The 23,445-nt window shown below is 42.1% G+C and overlaps 2 protein-coding genes across 5 annotated transcripts in view; one reads left to right on the top strand and one right to left on the bottom strand.

The window, feature by feature from the left end:
- The window catches only part of ANGPT2 (angiopoietin 2), a 58,966-nt gene extending 47,313 nt beyond the window's left edge, over window positions 1-11,653 (bottom strand). For both annotated transcript variants that reach the window (XM_032413723.1, XM_032413724.1), the window contains exon 1: window positions 9,122-11,653. In XM_032413723.1, coding sequence (XP_032269614.1) covers window positions 9,122-9,406 — 285 coding nt within the window. In that variant the 5' untranslated portion in view covers window positions 9,407-11,653. The remainder of the gene's footprint in view (window positions 1-9,121) is intronic.
- Window positions 1-23,445, top strand: part of MCPH1 (microcephalin 1) — a 249,414-nt gene that overhangs the window by 166,675 nt on the left and 59,294 nt on the right. The gene's annotated exons all lie outside the window — the stretch shown is intronic.

Genomic DNA, 23,445 nt, shown 5'->3' with positions numbered 1-23,445 from the left:
TCTTTCTCTCTCTCTCTAATAAATAAATAAAACCTTTAAAAAAAATAAAAAATAAACATGCAGACATCAAAACCCAGGAAAGTAACTTCAAAGGTATGCTTGTCTAGGGTGCCTGGGTGGCTCAGTTGGTTAAGCAACTGCCTTCGGCTCAGGTCATGATCCTGGAGTCCCGGGATCGAGTCCCGCATCGGGCTCCCTGCTCGGCAGGGAGTCTGCTTCTCCCTCTCCTGCTTCCCCCCTCTTGTGCTCTCTCTCTCTCAATAAAATAAATAAAATCTTTAAAAAAAAAAAAAAAAGGTATGCTTGTCTATCAATAATATATTGACTTCACATGTAAACATGATTTATTTTATATTTAGATTTCTTTGAATCTGAATAGTTGTGCCCAAGATATGTCTTCTTTTGGTATAAAATGCCTTTTTTTAAAAAAGATTTTATTTATTTTTATTTTTGTGAGAGAGAGAGCATGAGCTGGGGAGGGGGGTGGATAGAGGAAGAAGCAGGCTCCCCACTGAGGAGGGAGCCTGATGCGGGACTGGGATCGTGACCCGGAGCCCAAGGCAAATGCTTAACCAACTGAGCCGCCCAGATGCCCCCACGTAAAATGCCTTTATTCCAAATTCAGGAGAACATGAACATGTCATTCCCTTTGTTCTAGGTTGGCTGAATTTCTGGGGCTGGCTTGGGCCAGAAATGAAACCCCTAAAGTGGGCTGAGTTTTTTCATCTCTTCCTTGTTCCTCAGAGGTTCCTCAGACAAGGGGAATAGTGGCTCCCATGTCCCTCTTCCACGTCTTGGAACAGAAAAACTGTCAGACTCACTGTCTTTCACGGAGTCCCACACAATTCATAAGGTTATACCAAAGAGTATGGCCTCCTTGTTGGGGATTCATGAAATGAGACAATTTCACGACACTATTTTTTTTTTTTTTTTTTCCTTTTCGCTTTGAACCTAACTACCAAGATGTGCTTTTGGCTGCCAAAGTAGAAACTTCCAGGTGGAGCATCTTGAGCCTAGAACCAAGTGTGAATTAGTGGCATACACAGAAGCTACTGCACAGTTCAGGTTTACCCTTCATTGCTGGCATTTCTGGAACAATCGTAATGAGGATCCCGGTGTCCAGCCTGGAATACTGAGTACTTAAGACAGACGATGCAGATGGTAGGTTCTGTCACCAGGCTAATCAGCACATTAAGTCAACCTCACATGGAGAACACAGCTAATATGTGAACAAGTATTAATATGGCCTACACGGAATGTGACAACACTGAGAAATAGGGAGGCTGAATGCTTGCCTCCTTTTAAGACTTTGATATTCTCTACCTAAAAAAAAAAAAAAAAAAGAATATTCACATATAAAATGATGCATTCTCAAAGAAACTGTGTCAACATGATAAAATAATGTATTTTCTAAGACCTATGTATCTTGACATCTCTTCCCTTAAAAATCACCATTGTCCACAGAAAAATGGAACGTGACATATTAATAAATATCAGGTTATATTCTTAACGTGTATACTTAGTTGGCTTGATTTGTTGGTTTTTTAAATATTAAATATTGGATGCGAATGCTTTGTAGTGTTGTCAGGTTAATGTCAAGATTTCAAAAGCAATTCATAGGCTCTGAAAAGTTGCTCAAAGGGAGGACTGAGGCTGATTTTGGAGCAAAGTAATTACCGTCCCAGACACCCCCCGGGGCTGGTCCCATGGAGGTTTTAATTAGGTTCTAGTTGAATGGCAAAGATAATGCTTGTATCTGGTTGAAGGAGCTATGATGGTTAAAAGGATTAGGCCCACTCCTCAGGGGATTTTAATAGGTTTCACATCTTTCATCAGCTGGTGCGTGCCAAGATTAGGATAAGAAAGAAAGGTGATTTCATGGGGAAATATCTAATTAAAATATTAATTTGCAGACAGCTAGCATACCTGACTCAGAGTTCAGGTGGTGGAGGAGAGTTCATCCCTTTATTGCCAAAGCATACGTAAACAGTCATTTTAACCCCAGTAAATGTAGAAAACTTTTATTCTAAAACAGTATCTGTGAAAAAAAAAAATTTTTTTTTACCATTTTTGATTACATCAGATCACTGATCATTTCTCATTTTAAACATTAATACCATGCTGACGTCAAGGTATTTCTGGTGATACCTATCTATAGAATGCTGGATGATTTTAAAATCGAATTAGAGGACAGAGCAGGTCACACATTACTTTCCTGGGACTGAATTTTGTCTGACCTTCCAAGTGTTAGTGAAATTCAGGCTGTCGCCCTCAGGCAACATCCAGAAAAGGGTTGTTACTGTATGTACACCGTGTGAGAATGTGCACATGTACCTCCCCTTGGCTATCACAGAATTTGTTTTTACTCTTCTGAAACACAAAGTAGAATTTTGAGTAATTACTTTATACCCAAGATATTCCCAATTGCTTTTTATTTTTTTCTTCTTAGCAGGTTTGGCACCATTCTCATATAGAAACGATGGCACATCTTTCCTGTAAACATTGGGTAACGAGGCTGTCCAGTCCCTAGCCATCATGTGCTAAGCCTGCTGATGTGCTCGGGCATTCGGGTGCGAAGGTCTGCCCAGGAACGCCTGCCCCGCGCTTGTCTGAGGTGGGACTCGTAGGTGGTCGCAATTACTTATTGCTGACTTGGGATGTCAACCAAGTTACTTAACCTCTCAGACCTACTTTATTTTTTAAAAATTTTTTTTAAAGATTTTATTTACTTATTTGACAGAGAGAGACAGCGAGAGAGGGAACACAAGCAGGGGGAGTGGGAGAGGGAGAAGCAGGCTTCCCGTGGAGCAGGGAGCCCGATGCGGGGCTCGATCCCAGAACCCTGGGATCACGACCTGAGCCGAAGGCAGACGCTTAACAACTGAGCCACCCAGGCGTCCCTCTTTTTTATTTTTAATAAGAAAAATACAAGCTGTCAGGTAGGTATAAGTGTATATAATATTACAATATATACAGCACATTTTAAAATAATCCTACATATATGCATCTATATGCACTAAATATTGAGGATGGTCATTTCAGAATGATGGAATTATGCATACTATGTATCTTCTGTGCATCCTTTGTATGCTCTGTTTTTTATAATGACCATGTATCCCTTTGGTGACAAGGAAAAATGACCATTCAGAAGGAGTTTGCATTGATTTTCCTTTTATGAAAGAGGTTTCAGTGCAGTGACCAAACTGGTAACACTGCCCTGCTCCACCCCTGCTCTCCCCCACTCTGGATCTCCTTTACCAGGTCTTTCTCTTGTCGCTCACTCATTTTGTGTGGCGCTTCCTACCTAGGGACACACGTCCTGCCCGCAGTGCTGTCTATAACGTAGCAAGGCCCCACCAGGGCCAGACCCTTGGTCATTGACTTCGCCTCACTGATTTATTCCGAGTGCTAGAGTGCCGCCCGGACACACGGAGGCTTTCAATAAATATTTGTTGAACAAATAAATGAACTTTAATGGCTCCTGCCCAAAAGGAGTAGGAGGGGGTAGAGCAGACTAAGAAATAACACTATATTCATGTTCATTCACACTTCTCCCAACAATTTGCTGTAGTTTTTTCAGCCCCGTGGAAAATTCTGTTTTTTGTCAAAGGGGGAGATGTACGTGCCTTTCCGTGTTTGTTTTCCTCTCTAGGTAATCCATACAAGACTTCCAAACTGCAAAGCACGTTGATGTTATCTTGACCCATGTTTGTAACTGATTAAAAATAGATAGGATTATATCTCCCATGCTTGTGTTCTAGAGATAGTCTTGGGACAAAATGATGGGCTAAGGTGTGGAAAGTGCTTTAAAGTGATTCAGCGCTACCTGGTAGCAACACCCAATGACTGTATCACTAATACTACTTTCGCGAGAAAAGTGTGACTGGGAAGTTGAGTAGCTCTCTTTCTATCAGAAGAATTCTAGAATAATTTAGGAGAAAAATCTTATTGTCAGGTTCATTCAAGTCAGAGAAGGATGTAGTGAAAAGCATATATAGATACATATATATATAACTTATTTTATGTTTAATAAAAAATAAATTTTATAGGTATAGATGTATGTAAGAAGCATATATATATATATATATATGTATATTGTAAGAGAGAATAGTTTGCAGAGTTGTCATTGTCATTAAATAATACAGATGTTCTGCAAATTATGAGCACCTGATTTGGAAAATCTGTACATGTCCATGATTCATTGCATGTACCCTCTGGGTCTCAGTTCAGGAACCCACAGTGCTGCGCAGGCCATGGTGTTGTCTGGGGGCCAGAATATGGGGCAGTATTAACTACCTTTCTTCTGTCCAAACAGTCATGCAGTAATATTGCCCCTTTTCCTTACCTTGATTGAGCCCTTGTGGGTAGTGTCTCTCCCCCTCGCTCTGTCTCTCCCTCTCTGTCTCTCTATCTCTGTCTCTCTCTGCCTCTGTCTCTATCTCTGTCTCTCTCTCTCATGCACACGTGTCACACGCACTCCTTTACTTCATCTCCTTTACCTCAGTCTTCCAAATTTTGCTTTTTCCCCTAAATAAAACCTCTTTCAACCTCTTTCCACATCATTCATGGTCCAGACAAGGGTTCTGATCATGTCACAGTGGTATGCCACCGCACAGATTTTAAGAAGAGGGAAATTCATACGTTTTCATATTAAATTTGTTACAGTAAAGAGCTACTATAACTCTCTTAAGTGCTCATCTGGAAGCTGAAGATTAGGGAGAGGGAGAATTTTACTTCCTACTTTCTACTGTTTTAATGGTTTGACTTGTTTATTTTACATTGCCCATATGTTAACTTTCATAACATTTTTGCTTTTTTTTGTAAGTTATCCATATGATGGTAGGGTTGATTGAAACTGTTGTTTTTCAATTATAAATACACAAGATTTCAGTTATAGATTAAAACCAGCACTCTGGGCCAGCCTGAGCATAGGATCACCATTTACAAGGTCATTATCCCTTTCATATTCCTGCTTTATAGCCACTGGTTTACAGATAAACTTTTGGATCACAACCTGTTTGTAAACTGTAAAGAACTACATTGATGAAAATAAACCATTTTTCAAATTTTACTTTGGAGACTTTATGGATTACCTAGTGTCTAAACAGGAAGTAAGATATTATGGAAGTTGTGTACAGCTCCATTTCCTAGTTCTAGACTCTGCAAGCAAATAATCATCTCCCCATAGGGTGGTGCCTACATCGTTCAGCATGCCAGAAGCCTCGTTTAATAAGCAGAGACTACTTGACCATGGAAAGCAAATATTATATAAACAACATATACTATGTATACTAAATATTTAGTATGTTTTATATAATATACATAGTAAGCACACATTGTACTATATATCTTACATGATACATAGTAAACATTATATTATACCTGCATTTTCCAAACTTAAATATGTTGTCCTTCCCTTCCCGTAGTGAAACTTTAATCATCTCTTCATTCCTTCTTATAGTGATGTGAGTATATAATTAAATAACAATAGTAATCATTTCCCTGCCATCTGAAATAGTGGCTTTATTCAGCTTGTCTGAATGCACAAAATTTGCTGCTAATCCTGAGCACATATTTCATGATTCAAGATTCACAGATACAGCATAGGAGCGGTGGTTCTGCTCCAGTCCTGCAGTAGGGCCATTGGCTATGGATATGGTAGGATTTTTTTTTTTATTTCCTTTAGTGAACCAAGCTCTGGTTTATTTGTTTGTTTGAATATACAGCTAAGGAGTGTTTTGCAGCCACACATGATAAAATACACACACACTCCCTCTCCACCTTCCCCCGCCCCCACCACGCAGGGATGGGGGAGGGACTGGTGGTCTCCGTGCACCTGAACCTCTCACCATCGGTTTTTCCCATTGACAGCAATTTTGTTTTTAGCAGCAAAAGTGTATTGTCCCCTATACATCCACTGAAGAAGAGTAGTTCTTCCTACCTTATTAAAAGGATATATTATTACTAGTTTTAGAGAAAGAAAAAAATCTAGATTCAGGTTTATAGTGCCTACCCTGTACTTCTTTCATCAAAAAAAAAAAAAAAAAGAGGAAATGTTTACATCAGTTTAATAGGCATTAGCTTTATTTTTCAAAACATTCTGTTTTAAAGCACAATAGGCTTTGCAGTTGTTTATAAATTTGAGGTATTCATCAGTGTGAAATAATTGTTTATTTCCTTTCCTTATTTCCTCTTATCGGAAAAAAAAATACATTTGGTCTCCAGGCAAGATAAAACCCACTTTTCTAAGTTATTTGTCAGTTTTTATAAAGTGAGTTTAATATCACTGGGGCAGAGGTTTAGAATAGTTGCAGGATTAGCAAGGGAATGTGACTTAGGATGTTTTTTTAGGTCATCGTGGTGTATTTGGTAAACTGTCATGCATTTATCTTATCCTTGTTTAACCACTGAGCAGAAAGTGAGCCCTCCCTATATTGTTCCATTCATATTACTCTGCACTCATTCAGAAGTCTGACACTTCCTTTGCCTGGCAGATTAAAGGGGCAGTGTGGCATCTTTTGATGATGTGTAAAACAGCTTTCTTAGTCCAAGCTCCTTAGGGGATGCTAGCCACTCAGGAGATGAACTGCTAGTCATCTGCCGTGAAATTAACCAGAAACCTGGTCTTATTTTCCTTCTTAACAAGTTTTCTTAAAATCTTAAAGGTTTCCCACTCTGCCACCCCCCACAGACCCCTCTAATTTTTAGTGTTGATCAGGGGAAGAAAGGAAATATGAAACCATTAAAAACAAAAAAAAGAAAAGGAAATATGAGAAACAATGAAAAACACGGAATTGTGCTTTTTCTCTCTGGGATAGTCTAGCAATATGTGTTAGATTGTGGTGTTGAACCTTTAATCCCGTGGCTTATCTATCATCCCATTATATATTATTTTCTCTCTTATGAGAAAAGCAGTGTTTATTATCACAGGTGACAAAACACAGCAATAAAAAACAAGCAGAGAGGTTACATTTAACCACTTTAAACAGGTTTCATATTTGCTTTTTTTGCTTTCATTCCCAACGAGAAGGCTGTGAACAGAGTGAGTGAACACAGACTCTCAGGTGCACATCACCCAGATAGGCCAGGTGAACAGGCACTGAGCCGATGAAAAGATAAACATGACATCATTGTTGGTGATAATTTAGCAGATAGCTAAAGAAAGAATCTAGAAATGCCATTGTACCACTGTTCAAATATTGACTAATTGAACCGGGAAAGGAAAAAATGTTAGTCTCTTCATGTAGAATTTCTTGTCCCTTTCCTTCTTTAAACAGCGTCTCAAAGGTCCAAGAGAAGGGGGTTGTTTATCTAAGAAAGAAATATGAGCCTTGACCATGGAGTTTTTCAGGTATCCTAACTGTGGGCTTCATTAAGCAAATACAATTTAACAATCTTGCATTTGGCAAAACATTCCTCCAGGTTTCTTGACTGTTTATTTTAAGAGAGGATGTACCAGTCGGGCAGATTAGGATGTTTACTATGTACGATGTATCTTTCATCTCTCGCCGTGGCTATTAGCCCTGGCATAACCACACTGTGGATGTAGGGATGTGGTTCAGCGTAAGCATGACAATTTAAAATTAAATAGGATGTCAGAGTGAGCAGGCATTTAGGATGCAGTTTGTCTTTCACGTATTTTGTCTTCCAAGTATTTGAACCTGTGTTGCTGTGTACTTTTTATAAAAGTCCATCTGTGAATGAACAGCTTCTTTTTATGTACATGTATGAATTATTGAAGATTTTAAAAGTGCACACCCCAGGGACCTTCTTTGGAAAAGAGGAAAACCTGGGGGAGAATTTGCCCAGAAGGGCTAGTGCCTTCAAAGATAATTAGTAATGAGCTGAGTATTACACAGCAGGCCTTCCTGGTGGGCGTTTGTTGTTTTCTGTGTCTGCGTTGCGGCAGCTACTCTGGTCTCAGCAGATGCAGTGCTGAGGGCGCTCATTCATTCCGGCTTAGACGCCAGTCGTAACTTGGTCCTTCCTCTCTGAAGAGGACAGCTAATGAGAAACACAGATTTGGAGCCACGATCTATTCTAAGATTAAGATAAAGTATCCTAACAAAGTTTATGGGGAAATGAAAGGCTGAGAATTCTTTCTGGGGCAAGGTCTTGAATGAAGTGAATTACCTTCTGTACTGTGTAAGCACCATGATGTACTGTCATTATAATATTTAATGATTAGTCTATTGCCACAATTTAAGCCTCCTTTAGAATATATATACATAGTCCATGTCAAGAAAAATTTCAGGGAGACTGGGTTTTGTAGAAATAGCCCCCACATGTACATGAGGAAAATGATCACTTGTGAAAGAAAAACTGAGCTTTCAATATCCTGTTTGGGTTAAACCCCCACTGAAATGTCTGTGAAACTGTGTATCATGATAGCCCTGCGAACATGACCAGCTGCAGCAAATGCCCTGCGCACCCGTCCCACGTGGGTGACCTTCACAGCCTGTGGCTGCAGCTGAGGGGCTGGGTGCCGGACAGACCCTCAGACCCTTGCAAAACTTACCCCATTTACAAAATGACAAACCCTTCAGGGTAAAGCCCTCAGGTTCTGAGAAACGTAAAGTCTGCTTTATTAAATTTCCTTCCATTTACCAAGAGTCGCAGTCTATTTTAGTAAATAAATTCAGGAAATTGGTAAAGCACTTTACTCCATCCGTTATGTCTCAGTAATTAGCATGATTGTCACGTTTTTCCTGGCTCCTGGCTCCGGCACCGCTGTTGCTTACAGCTTCCCCCGACCCCGCTTGCCTGCAACCAGTTTATAACATCCCTGGTAACGGGGTGTTACTGAGTTTAAACCACTTACACAAACAACACAGCCTACACATTTTGCAGAGAAGTGCACTTTCTCTACTTTATTAAATAAAGATTCTGAACTCGGAGATCTCTTTCTCTGTGGATTCTGGCATTCTTCTCAAATAATCCTTTTCACTTCCCACCCTGGACTAATTTACACCCTGGGATAGAATAAAAGAAATGATAATTCATTCGAAGGTATTAGCCGCCATCTAACTATCTCCTGTGCTCATTGCCTTTGGCTGTTAAAACCAAGCTGATCTTATTAGCTTCAACTGTTCACCAAGTAAAAATGATTTTTTTTTCCTACCTTCATTAGCCACTGAGTGTTGTTTTCCATGATGTTCTCCAGCACTTGTAGCCTCTGCACCGAGTCATCGTAATCTAGTGGTGCGTCCCTCTGCACGGCGTTGGGCACGTAGGAGCTAGAAGAGCGACAGTTGTCTGTCTCTGGGAGGAGGAAAGTGTAGCTGCAGGCTCCGTGCTGAACCTGATACTGCCTTCTCCCGATGCTGTCCATGCTTCTCCGAAAGTTGTTATAGGCTGCCGCTAGGACAAGATCACAGCTCAAAGTAAAGAAAACAATCTGCCACATTCTTTCTTTCTTTTGGTAATAAACCAGCAGCTTAGCAAACTCGAAGGCACATGGGAATCCCAGTCCTAAGCTGCCTTCTCAGATGCGGGGCTCTGCGGCCATGGTTTAAGGACCATCAGTGGGAGTCTCTTCCCTCCCTTTCCAGCAGGAACTTGATTGTTAATGCTGTCTTCCCTCCGGTGGGTCGGTCCTGCAGTGAACTGTCAGATGGCAGTAGAAAGAATAACCCTGCTCACTCCTGAGGGCTGTATTCACTTTACAGACCGGCGTTAATGCTGCTTTGTTTCTCTTCCTCCAGATTCTGCGGTGTCAGGATCCGAATCAATCACTTTCCTTTCCTTATATGATAAGTTGATAAGAGCAGCCAGACATGTGTAGCAAGCTGCTCCGCCCTCCTGGCGTGTCTGTTATCTTCCTGTAGGGGGGTCACTAGCCAGGCAACAGGAAAAATCCGAGCATGATGTGTGCTGTTCAACCAGGGCTATATGCTGCAGAAACCCTCTGGGAAAAACCGATCAGTTACAGGACCCCTGAGTGTTTCAGAGGCACCACCCTAATTGAGCATTTCCTAGAGAGAGCAGCGGGTCTCTCATGTCTGAGACTGATCTCACATTGCTTAGCTGGTAAAATATCTGGGGTAATAACTTTAAAGTACAATGAAAGTTCCTGTTTTTTCCTTTAGGAATAAAAATACTACAAATATGTCAGGATTTTGGTTTATTTTTGTTATTACAAACAAAGAGGAAGAAGAAGTCTTGCTCTTGTAAACTCTCTGCCTTTTCATAGGGAAAATAGTTTTCAGGGGTATTTCTTGATTTTTGAACTATTAGCTACATACACAAAATTTTCACTTACAAAAGGGTCAGAGAGGAAGATCACACTTTATTAAATTGTGTTGGGAAAACAAGTTTCTGAGCTCCAACACTTCATCTTTTACACAAAATATCCACTTCAGTATTCAAAGTAAAATATACTGGACAGATTAATGGTCCGTCAAATTACAATACACAGAGAAATCAGAATTTAAATAAGAGGATGGTGAGGGAGGAACACAAACTTTTTCTGTTTCAGGTCAGGATTTGCTCAAATCCCATCATTTTGTAATTTTTTTTTTCCAGTATCAGTTAAATCAGCCCCACTCTGTGTTGCACTCAGGCACATCACCTCTCTTTCTTCATTGAGCTCGACTGTCATTATCTGTAAAATTCCAGGGTTGCATTAACTCCCAAGATTTTTCTATTTCAATTCTATGGCTCTGTCAGTCCCCTGGGTGACTTCCTTTAATAACTAAAACTTAATACTTTAGGGATTAACAGTATGCTAACCAGCCAGAGTGTGCAAGGGGAAAAGCCTTGGAATCTTAGCCACGGTCTGTTTGTATCTCAGTGCACAGGCTCTGTTCTTCCCGGTCAGTGGAAGCGTATCTGCACCCTGACTTGTCAGACCACTCTACCCATGAAAGTCAGAGTCAGTCTAAATCATGCAGGAGCAGCTTTCAGAGCATTCTAGAATTATGATTTTAATTCTTGGGTGCTCATGGAATTTGTGTAGTGAATTCTGTTTTCCTGAAACCTGTGTTTTCAAGAGACCTAATTAGACCTTTAAAAACATCCCTCCTGTGCATGGACTGGCTCCCAGGTTACTTCCAGAGCTGGGGTTCTTAACCTGAGCTCCATTCAAGGCATCCATGAACCTCAGCATAAAATATGTCTTCATTCTTCACGAAACTGTAACTGAAATATAGCCTCTTTAACTATGGATATAGGTCATAAGCAACAGTGGTCAATGTCTGTGGCTTTTTCATCAGTAGAAACTGTAGTTGATTTTGTTACAATGTCTCAAGCTGTCGCTTGCACTCAGCACTACATTGTCATCAGACTCACCCCCAGATCTTGTTACTTAATGTCCGAATAAAGTCGCACATGTCATTTTCTGAGAAGGGGTTCATAGACTTGGCCAGACTCCCAGAGGGTTCTGTCACTTGGGAAAGCTAGCACTTGTGTTCGGGGAGGGTCCTAGAGCAGAAGAGGTTGATTCCACCATGATTCTGGTCTGTGGTTTCCACTGAAGGAGGAAATTAAAGAAAATGCGCCCATTCACACTAGTAACTGTAGGGGGAGGCGTGTAGGCTCCGAAGACAAGCCCTGGGTTTGAAGATGCTAACTTCTCTAAGCCTCAGCTCACTTGGAAAACAAAATGATTCTTTCTCTGTAGTGCCTTCTAGGATTGAAATGATGTAGACTAGTCATGTCCGAATATTCCTTTCTTTTTTTTTTTTTTTAAAGATTTTATTTATTTGAGAGAGAGAATGAGAGAGAGAGAGCACGAGAGGGGGGAGGGTCAGAGGGAGAAGCAGACTCCCTGTTGACAGGGAGCCCGATGTGGGACTCGATCCCGGGACTCCAGGATCATGACCTGAGCCCAAGGCAGTCGCTTAACCAACTGAGCCACCCAGGTGCCCCGAATATTCCTTTCTTTGTCAGTACTTTCTGTTCAATGGGAAGCACCTCTGCCACCATCAAGTATTGCAACTGTGTTGTTATCCTCTGAATGGGAAGCAGAAACATAGGGTGCATACACCGTGCTTGGTCTAAGGGTATTCCCCATTTGAAAAATCATTCATCTGCCTTGCAGGCAAGTGGGGTGGTTTTAAAAGGTAGCTGCCGGAAGAGGTTGTACAGCAAGTACTTCTAGTCTGCCGGTTTGTATCAGGCCCTCTGCTGGGTACTGGGGATGGATAATGCGCTTTGCCCTGCAGACGAGAATGAGGGAGACCCATAAACTCATAGGGCGGGGTGAGAGGAGGGATTGGGGGGCATCCAGAGGGAGATGCTGCTGCCGGGGCACTGACCCCCCAGGCGGTGACATGGATGCTTTCTTATCTGTCCCTTCAAGGACAGAACGTGCACCGAGCAGCTCTTTGTAGGTTCCTAAATGGAAATTATTACCGGAGAGTTGCGGGGAAGACCAGGGGATGGCGAACTATTTCGGTAAAGGGTCAGATAGTCAGATAGCCTAATATTGGAGGCTCTGCGGGCCATCCCGTCTCTGTCATAGCTACACAACTCTGCCCTAGTAGCATAACAGTGGCCGTGGACAGTCCATTGATGGGGGAGGGTGACTGTGTTCCAGCCAAGCTTTATTTGTGGACCCCTAAATGTGAATTTCAACCATTTAAAGATGTAAAAATCGTTCTTAGCTCCCTGGTCATTTAAACCAGACCAAGGGCTGCCGTTTGCTGGTCCCTGAGTTAGAACCTAACGGAGTCTGCCAGGGTGGGGATGGGACATGGGGAGTGAGGCCATTCTAAAGGCACAGCCAATGTAAACAAGCAACTCTCCCCTGTCTCAGATCGCAGCATGGCTTCTTAAAGAATTGAGAAGCATGGGACCAGCCAGGAAGAAGGGACTTGTGAAAGGGGCAGGAACCTTTGACCAAAAAGAAAGTGCCACTTTGAAGCTGGATCTATAATGCAAGGCCAGGAAGGCATGCTTAGAAACCGGACTCTGGTGTAAAGCAGATGTCACGTTTGTGCAGGTCCCACCATGGGCAACACACCAGAGCGGTGGGGACCTTCTTGGCGTCAGAGCTGCCCACAGGACTGTAAGAGTCCATCAGGGAGCAAATGAGGAGAGGATCTTGCAAGGCCCCTGCAGTAACTTAGGGGAGCCAGTAGGAGGGCCTAGAAGGAAGAGGCAGAGCTGGTTGGGGAGCCTCATGAAAGAACAGGAACAACAGGTGACCCTCCTATCCTCGGCCACAGAGGGGCCCATGGGGGTGGTCCGCTGGTAGCTGTGTGACCACTCCTGCCCCAGCCCAGATCCCTGTCCACTCTGAACGAGACCTGACTGTGCTGCTCAGAACTGTTGTTAACTGTCCATTTTCAAAGAGAATGCTGAGTTTTCTTCAGTGCCCTGCCGGTGGGATAGCAAAGGCAGATGAAGCTATGAGATGAGAAATATTATTACAGCCTTCCCAAAAGCTGCCTTCCTGCCCAACCATTTTTTTTCCTAACAGTTCTGCCGGACAGCTGTGCATGGTATTATTTATTTTCTTAATAATGTTTGTTTTCTCCCCCATACTGTATGTCATCAGCTGAAATTTTGGAGGCTCCCATTATTTTCAGTAGAACTGTCTCAAGCTCTCCTTGCATTTTGCTCTATAACAAGGGAAATCATGTTTGATGGCCCCGGAGAAACCACCACGTTTCCCTATTGCTGAAAGAGGTCAGCATGACAAAGAACTCTGACCATGCTTCAGTTTGGCCTGTGGAACAAAAGCTCTAATGTGTGGGAAATGCCAGAGGATCTCCCATTGTTCGTGGCCTCGCTGTCCCCTCCCAAAATGTAGGTCCATGTAGATGGACATCCACTTCTGTCTGGATCATGGACTCTGACCTACCACAATCTTCGAGAGGCCCAGGTCACCCAGAGCCATCTCAGAGGATCTCAGACATTAGGCTCTGTTTGAATGATGTCTCAGGGACCCTGAAACCAAAAAAAAAAAAAGGATACAAGCTTTGGAACAGCGCAAAGTGGGGCCGCCCCCAAGCCATGGATAGCCAAACAGAATTTTCGAGTCGGCCTGTGTGATCTCTATTGTAGAGTTGAGCCAGTTTAATATTCAGGATTTAACTGGATGGTTAAATTGTTGGACAAATTAAGGGATGGAAGTGGGACAGACTAGTCCAGGGAGAGGGGGGAGTGTAGCTTTCTGAACTGTTAAAATTCTAGTAGGTGAACCTGGCAGATGTCTGCTCTGAGAAGCCCATCCCTGATTGGAAAACACATGGAAGGTACTCAGGTACTAAGAGGCACACGGATCTCCCACATCTGCTGACCCTTTGAGCCTAAGGCTTCAGCTGTCCCGTCTGCCCAGACCCTCCAGAGCTGTCTCATGCGCGCTCTGCTCACCACCACCCAGAGCAGAACACTTTCGTCCCAGCACTGCCTGCCCCCTGGCCAATGTGGCCTTAAATTTTGGAAAGTGCTATGTTGCTATAGGAGGGACTTGCGGAACTGAAATACCCTAATAAATGAGGCTGGAGACACCCTGTTTCAATTTTTAGCCATTTGTAGGCGGAGAGGCACACTCAAGACACTGAGGCGCCTGCCTGGCATGCCAGAGCTAGGAGCAGCTTTGGAGACATTTGTCCATCTCCCTCCCTCTCCCTGGCTTTTTAAAAATTGGCTAAATAAAATCAGTCAACATGTTTATGTACAATTTAATGTTCAGTGCACAGGGAAAACCATTAGAAAGTTCAGCAGACATAAAATTGTTGTTAGAGAAAGTTATTTTTACTACTTTTATTTCCAAATTGTAAACAGTAATGAAGGAGAGCTAAAGATGAAGGCAAGACTGGAAGGGAGGAAAGAGGAGAGGGAGGGAGGGAAGGAAGTCAGCATCTCACCTTTCCAAAAGGAGGCTCCCTCTGTAGTGATTTCTTTATAAGTTTCACGGAAGATGTCTATTTCTACTCGATTTCAATATATGTTGAATTGAACTTTATCTACAAATGGAATCTAGAGCCATTTGCAAAAACTTTGGTGATGCCTCTCTCTCGAGTTCCTAATCATGTTGAACTCCCATTAAATCTTGAACCTGGCAGGTGAAAGGTAATTCCCAGCCATGAGATTTGGGGAAAAAAAAAAAAAAAAAAAGAGCCAAAGAAAAGGCCCCTTCAAGTTACCATAAAGACAGAAGGAAAAGAAAAAAAAGCGTTAACTATGAACACACACACACACACACACACACACACACACACATCCCCTTGGAAGATAAGTCTTGCCCCCAGGATAGCCATGGAAATCAAGGCTCAGTAAAGTAAGGTGATAAGAATCCCATCAGCCCTGATTGACTTATTTCGCTTAGCATAATACCCTCTAGTTCCATCCGCGTTGTTGCAAATAGTGATTAACATAACATAATAAAATAAAATTTAAAAAAAAAAAAAAAAAATCCCCTCAGTCCAGTGTGTCTCTGGGCCTTTCTTCTCCATTAATGGTGATGAGTTTAAGGAGGATTTAAAGCAATGATTTTTTACCCTGATTTTAACATGGCAAAGCTTTAATGTCTTCGGAGGGCCATTTCATCCTGGCGGTCACCCCTGTGCAGCACAGGTACACATCCCCAGTGACGGACTCCATTTCACTGCCAGAGACTTCTTGCACCTTTGGTCATCTTGAGCTGGAACTCCTGGGTCGTGTGTGGCGCCCACCAGGTGCCTGCTTCAGTATCCTGGACCTCTGGTGTCCGTGAGCAGGGGAGGTCCTCTCAGAAGTGCACACATCAGTGCAGACTTAAAAAATCAAATTGTGTGAACTCGCTTAGGATAGAATCTCTGGAAATCCCACCGATTCTCTAACTGCATCAGTTAAGCTTTATATATACATTCTAGCTACATTCTCAATTTCCTGGCTTTACCAACTGTTGATTTCTCCTTTCTTTGCCTCTTTAGTTTCATCGAATGTAGATAGCTAGAAGAGGATGATTTACCTTGTAGAATACACACGGTTCTGAAATGAGGTATGATGCCCAGTTAGCACAATTTCCCGTCCAATTAAATATAGGTAGCATGTGACATAAAATAGCTGGCCCATTATATTTAGAGAACAAATTAAATGCCCCCCACTTAGAATGCAATGGGGGCACTGCAGAAAATTCACCTTTGTGGAAGGTGAGGAAATGTATATTTTGTTAAAATAAGGATCTGCCTGCCAGAGGAGGAGAAAAAGCCCTTTGCCAGATGTGTTTTCAGGCAATTTCCTTTCCTGGGAAACAGCCATTTCCCCTGCATTACCAGACCTGTTTTCATTCACAGAGCAGAGGGAGTGAGCGCTGGGACCAAAGGGCAGAGGCCCAGATAGCATGAGCCTTATCTGTGACAATTACCTGTCTTCTTGCAGCTGCACCACTTCTGTTCGATGGGGGGCCGCAGCGGCTCTTGGGGAGAGGGTTATACCGATGGAAAAATCAGACTTAATCATAGCAGAAAAATCTCTTTCACGTGACTCTCAGGTCACTGTCGTTCTTACTCAGCTTAGCTCAATTAAAAAGGTACCAAATACTCATTCCTTCTAGCTTAGTGGAGTATTTGCTATGAAATGCCATCCAGAAGACATTTAGAGAGGACAGATCGTTTTTTAAGGAAACTTAAAAGATTCTGAATCTTTTATAGTCTGCACTGCCGTGAACCAGCATAGCGTCTGCTAAGGAATGCTGATTTTTTTAAAGCCACATTGTCCATTATAGGTAGCTTTAAAGATTGAAGAGAAAAAGCTTTTTATTTATTAGAGCCTTGGAAAATATCCAAGTAACTATTTTTTTTAAGATTTCATCATAAATTCCCTGAATTTTTACGAATGTTTTAGTTTATATAATTCTCCTGTTATATAAAGTTATCTCAAATGCTGTTTGATTTTAAAATATTTTCATTCTCTAATATTTTTATGGAGTATTTTATCTTCTCATCAAAAAAAAAAAAAAAAAAATTGCCCAAAAGGTCAAGATACAAGTCAAAACTTTAAAAAGGCAGTGGATGAAATTCTAAAACAGTAGATGAGTGCATTAGCCTGATAATATTTTTGCCAGTAATTCTGTGTCCTGTTTTCTCCCCATAGAAAAAAAATGCTAAACATTTTCTTTCAGTTGATTTATGTCAATGATTACTCTTATACCCATGACCAATATAAAGTCAATAGACTCTTTCCTTTGACTAACACAGTGGTTCATTAGAGATTTTGAGGTGGGCTTATAATTTTTGTTAAATGCTCCTAAATTCATTTAAACAATGTTTTTAGAGAATTCAAATTCTTTGCTTGTGGGAAATGTGCCCAGTCTCTTTGTCATAACCATTCTACTAAAGGACTATATAAATTTCTCTCAGAATGAATTTTCCTTTGAAAGTGGCTTAATGCCATCTTGATTAATCTTTGTTTAATCTAAATTTATAAAATTTTTATCTTAATTATGAGAAACCTTTTAAAATAAGAGATAAAAATGTCGTATGTGCTATTTACATGAAGATATATTATCTCTCTTGGTTATAGGTTAACATAAATAAATTTGCTTATGTCAAAGAAGTAAAAAAAATAAAAAGCACATGACCCCCTTTTGGTATTCCTGTCTGCCTGACTGACTTGATATAAAAAAATCTTCCTGTGGGAAATTAGGCTTGATTATGGATTTATAAGTATAAAAACTCATTTTTGAAAACTTATATATAGTTTCTAAAGAATTACATTAGAAATATAACAAATAGTTATGCATAAAAGGAAGCAGTTTGCATTAAAGCCTATAAAAATAACTCCATGCCATTCGTGTTCCTTGGTCAAGTTAAGTATGGTTGTCAACTGATGATTTAATTCTCTCCTAATAATATGATATGTATATGCTCCACTTTTTGTCTTAAACACTATCTCAATTTCTTTGGTGCTCCATTAATATTCCCAAAATGTTTTATTTCAAGGAAAGTATCTAAATTCAAATAAAGACCGATTAAAAAGAAAAAAAAATGAAAGGAAGTAAATTGTACAAAGCCTGTAAAGAGAGGACATTTATAGCGGCATTAAGATACCTAATTCCTGGCATCTGTTTCCCTCAAAAAAAAAAAAATATACACACACACACACACACACACACACACACATATATCAACAGTGGTTTATGAAAGTCCTAACACTCTTCTAGTGGAATATTTACACAAAAAGAAATACTACTTACTTTCCCCCAAAATCCTGATGCATATTTCAGTGATCTTTCTTATTTATAGGTCAAAAAGTCTTGCTTGACTACAATAAAAATTAAAACAGACACCTGCTAGAGATGGTACCTGTATGGGAATACAGGTACCACATCCACTGGTAGTACTCACCCGCTCCCCCTGCTGGCCGCATAACAGATAACAGGCAAGACCATCCATGTTTTATCACAGTCCCTAATAGAAATGACACACAATCAATTAAGGGCATAAATCAATAGCAGTTAATATACAACCTGGAATGCTTTCATTATAGTTTGAATGCAAGAGAACACCACACCATATGCAGAAGTTTAACACCTACTTACACGTGTGTGTTGTGTGCATGCACACACACACGGTGAAAAATATTTTTCAGCATTTGTTTATCACACACAGAGCTAGAAGCTATTTTAGTATCCTCTGGTGATCAGGTTTCTGCCTAAATGAGCTTGTGCCATAGCAACAGTGAAAAAAACTGGAATTTTGTGCTGTCTCTGTAAGGGGTGAGTTTAGAGACCTGATCCTTGCAGCAGTTTTTCTACAGTCTGCTGAGAAAGAGCCACATTCTGTCACACAGGGACAGAGCCGTGACACCTGCCCTGGTGGCTCTGGGTAGTTCCGAGCAGGAGCACTGCACGTGGGAAGGCTCCTGAATAGAGATGTGGTCTGAGTCAACAGCCAAGAGTACTTTCAGTGATTGTCTAGATCCAAATGTTTCACTTATTTAAAAAAGAATCTCGTGGGGCGCCTGGGTGGTTCAGTCCGTGAAGCGTCTGCCTTCAGCTCAGGTCATGATCCCAGGGTCCTGGGATCAAGCCCCATGTCAGGCTCCCAGCTCAGCGGGAAACCTGCTTCTCCCTCTCCCTGCTGCTCCCCCTGCTTGTGCTCTCTCTCTCTCTCTCTCTCTCTCTGTCAAGTAAATAAAATCTTAAAAAAAAAAATCTCATTTCTCCTACGAAATAGAGACCAAAAGTGAAGGGAATGACATTCCAAGCCAAGAAAACATGTGTAGTAAGTATGAGACCACAGAACTGAAGAGGAATTATGTGATCCAGCAGAGTTCGGGGAAGGTGTGAACTTGGAGGTCCCACCCGGAATCAGCTCCTGAGGAGTCGGGCTCAGGCATTCGGATTTTACCCTGAGAGAACCTGAAGCCACAGGGCGTGTTTTCTACAGGGAGTAGAGTCATCTGATTTTGAAAGGCCCCTGCAGTGCCCTGTGGAAGAGAGGCTGGAAGAGAGTGAGATGCGAAACTGCACAGCCAAGCAGCTCAGCTGTTACGGAGCCTGGAGCTCGAGAAGACTTGAGAGGGACAATCAGTAGGAATTCTAGATTAATGGGCTATGGGGATTCTGGGAATCGGATTGGTTTGCTGTTGGCGTTGACTTTTCCACTTAAAACAACTAAAACTGTGGGACGCCTGGGTGGCTCAGTCGTTAAGCGTCTGCCTTCAGCTCAGGTCATGATCCCAGGGTCCTGGGATCGAGTCCCGCATCGGGCTCCCTGCTCCGCGGGAAGCCTGCTTCTCCCTCTGCCTCTGCCTCTCTCTCTGTCTCTCGTGAATAAATAAATAAAATCTTAAAAATAAATAAATAAAACAACTAAAAATGCTGAGTAAAATAATCTAAAAACCATTAAAAAGGCATCGGCAAAATGACAAGATAATAGAAAATATCAGGCCCAAATTTAAGTGGAGCCACAGATCAAAGGAATCAAGTGGAATATTCAACAAATTTACCCTCAAAGCATTTGGCAAATGGCAAACCTGAACCTCCCTTTTCAGGGCCCAGAGGGTGGGGCGAGGAGACAAAGGCCCTGCCGGTGGAGAGTTTGAGAGGCACCCCCTCCATGAAGGTGGGGCCCCAGGGACTCTACCTGCAGTGCCTGGGGCAGAGGGAAACCTGTCCCTGCTGCCTGGCAATAAACAGAAAGGGGGAGCCCATCCCTGAGGATCGTAACCACAGGAGCACCCTTTTTAGTTTTACAGAGCAAATTAGGTGGTTGGAAAAAAACCCAAGTCACGCTGAATTTTTCTAAAGTGGTCCCGGGCTAGTGCTATCAGCCTCTCCCTACCACCTCCACACCCCCAGTTTTGTAGCAAAAGTGAATCCTTTCCAAAAGAATGCACCTTCATGGGGCACCTGCGTGGCTCAGTCGTTAAGCGTCTGCCTTCGGCTCAGGTCATGGTCCCAGGGTCCTGGGATCGAGTCCCGCATCGGGCTCCCTGCTCAGCGAGGAGCCTGCTTCTCTGTCTCCTCCCCACTTGTGCTCTCCGTCTCTCTGTCTCTCTGTCTCTCAAATAGATAAATAAAATATATTTTTTAAAATGCACCTTCATCATTAAGTCTCAAAGAATTCTTACAGATAATTTCCCAAAGAAAATGAGTAACTCGCAAGAATAAATGAACATGTAAGCAGACATGGTCTCATTAGCAAAAGTCCGCAGAAAGAAGAAATGGCCAAAGCAGACTAGAAAGAACTACATTTTATGAAATAACCATCCATACTGGATTAGTTTCTTCAGGCTGTTGTAACAACATGCCACAAACTGGGGAGCCTAAAACAGCAGAGGTATTCTCTTCCAGTCCTGGAAGCTAGAGGTGTGAAGAGCCTGTATGGGAACCGTTCCTTGCCTCTGCATAGCTTCTGGTGGTTTGCTGATGATCCCTGGCATTCCTTAGGTTACAACCATGTAGCCCCATTGTGTGCCTTGGTCATCACATGTCACTCTCCTGTGTGTGTCCCTGTGTCCTTATGGGCCTCTCTTCCTATAACAGCACCAGTCATACTACTCCATTATGACCTCAGCTTAACTAGTTACATCTGCAACAATCCTGTTTCCAAAGAAGGCCACATTTGGAGGCTAAGATTTACATCTTGGGGGAGGGGGGCACAGTTCAACCCATAGCACTTACCATGCTTTAAAGATATAAAATCTTGAAAACACCTAAAGGGTCGTAACACTAAAGAAGAAAAAATCTGGTAGACTTAAAAAGAAAACCTAATGAAATAAAAAAAAATGCAATAACTGAAATTCATAGAGATCAAAAAGATTACATGCATCTAAAGATCTGAAGAGAGACTCACTGAGTTGAAAGGTAAGTCAGAGGAATTCATCTGAGAGTCCAGTACGGAGAGACCAGGAGGCGGGCGCTGGGAAAGAAGGCGAGGGACCTCAAGGGTGGAATTTGAGGAGGAGTGGAGAGGAGAAAGAACAGGGCAGGCAGTTTTGCAGATTTTCCCCAAACAATGAAGGACACCGAGATACAGATTCAAAAAACCCGAGGAGTGGACCAACAGGATCATAACAAGACCAGATATAGGAGTGAGAGGGAAGAGTGAAGAATGATGGCAGCTAGCTGGTTGGTGACACATGGGAGCCCAGGGGCAGAGGAAGGCGGGGGAGGTGATGAACGCACCTTCATGCACGTTCAGTTGTGATGTAATGTTCGTGATCAATATCAGTGCCAGTTTTGTTAAATGACTTAGTATTAAATAGCATAGGAAAATAATGAAAAACAACAGCTACGTAAATTGCATAAATCTTAACAATCTAGGTTTTTCTAGATAAAGTGAAATAGCGGAGTGTTGTCATCAGCCTTGACCCTTGACCACAGTTCCACTGGTGCAAGTCCCGTGGATTCTGGCATATTGTCCTGTCCTCTAGATTTCTGCTCTAGAGGAGATAGTAAATAAAGAAGACCCAGGCTGGTCTGTATAAAGTTACTTCGTAGTGTCTATGAGATGCTACAAGTGATTGAAAATAAAATCTGCAAGATATAATTAGGAGCAAGGTAACTTTTTTATAGATTTGTCATTTCTCTGACGGCCTTTGCTATGATTCAGTTGGGTCCCCTAAAAATTCATACACTGAAGTCCTAACTCCCAGCACCTCAGAATCAGGCCTTCTTTGGAAATAGGATCATTGGAAATAGAATTAGTTAAATTACAGTAGTGACTCCAAACTGTAGAAGGGTGGGCCCTAATCTAATATGACTGGTGTCCTTATAAAAAGGGGAGATTTGGACACACACACACACACACACACACACAGGGAGGACACCATGTGAAGATGAAAGCTGAGGTCAGGCTGATGCTTCTGCAAGCCAAGAACCACCAAAGATCACCAGAAACCACCAGAAGCTGGGAGAGACCTGGCGCACATTCTCCTCCGGTCTCAGAAGGAACCAGCCTGTGGACACTCATCTTAGACCTCCAGTCTCCAGAGCTGTGACAGAAGACATTTGGGATGTCGGAGCTACTCAGTATGTGGCACTCCGTTACAGCTACACCAACAAACTAATACAGCTTCCCCCAAAATTAGCATTAGCATTAGCAAGGGTGTTAAAATGTGTTGCCGCCTTGCAGCCTCCCCCAAACACTGTAGCTGTTTAGTTGTGGGCTTGCTAGCAACACTTACCCTGCCCTTCTTGTTCAAAACATGTTTAGACCTTCTTTTGGACGACTGCTCTAAGCCAAAGGGCTTGCATTTGGTTATCTTCCACGATAACACGTTTCCCTTCTTTAAGGGCAGAATGATGTTCAGTATGCCCCTGAACTGCAGTGTTGTGTTAGATTTAGTAAGTGACGGAACACAGTTCTATAATATTATAACCCTGTCCGTTTTCAGTCGTTTCCTCTTATTCAGTTCAACAAATGAAAGACATTGTACTAGACGTAGAAGAAATGCAAATTAAGGAATTATCAGTAATCCTATAATCTGGAAGGAGCTGGTGAGGATTCATATTAATCTCCTGCACAGGACCTAAGTGATCCAGAGCCTAATTAATCCAGTGTCTCTGTCTTCCACTTGCCTCCAAAGTAGCTCCAAGAAAAGTCAGACCAGTCCTCGATTGGGTGTCACAGAGAACAAATTCTCCTTTGCGTGCATGTCCTCCCGTGAGACAGCAGAATATCTCCTCTCTTTCTAAATTGGAAATGGGGGCTTTTCCTGTCTTGCTCACCCACTGGGTAGATCAGAAGTGGTCTCTCCTTTGACCAACAGCTAAAAATACCGCCCTGGTATTGTTTCCCAGATGCTCGACTGCTCTGGTAAACATTTGGACCATGATCTTTGAGAAGAATCAGTTTGATCCACTGTGAAGGCTCATGGGAGAGGGAAACGGGTGGAAATTCTTTCTGGAACTGGTATTTCTAGGAAAACACTCAGCCAGAACTTGCAGCTGTTCGCTATCCAGTATCGATTCTAAACAACATTTTAGTTGGCAAAAGGAAAGTGAAAAAACAATAAGATTTGAAGCCTAAAACTTTGGGAAACCCCTTTCCATAATGTGCTTAT

This window comes from Phoca vitulina, unplaced genomic scaffold (genome assembly GCF_004348235.1).
Source record: "Phoca vitulina isolate PV1807 unplaced genomic scaffold, GSC_HSeal_1.0 scaffold15, whole genome shotgun sequence".
Lineage (NCBI taxonomy): Eukaryota > Metazoa > Chordata > Mammalia > Carnivora > Phocidae > Phoca > Phoca vitulina.
The sequence above is the reverse complement of the archived record's forward strand: the minus strand, read 5'-3'. Positions and strand labels throughout refer to the sequence as shown.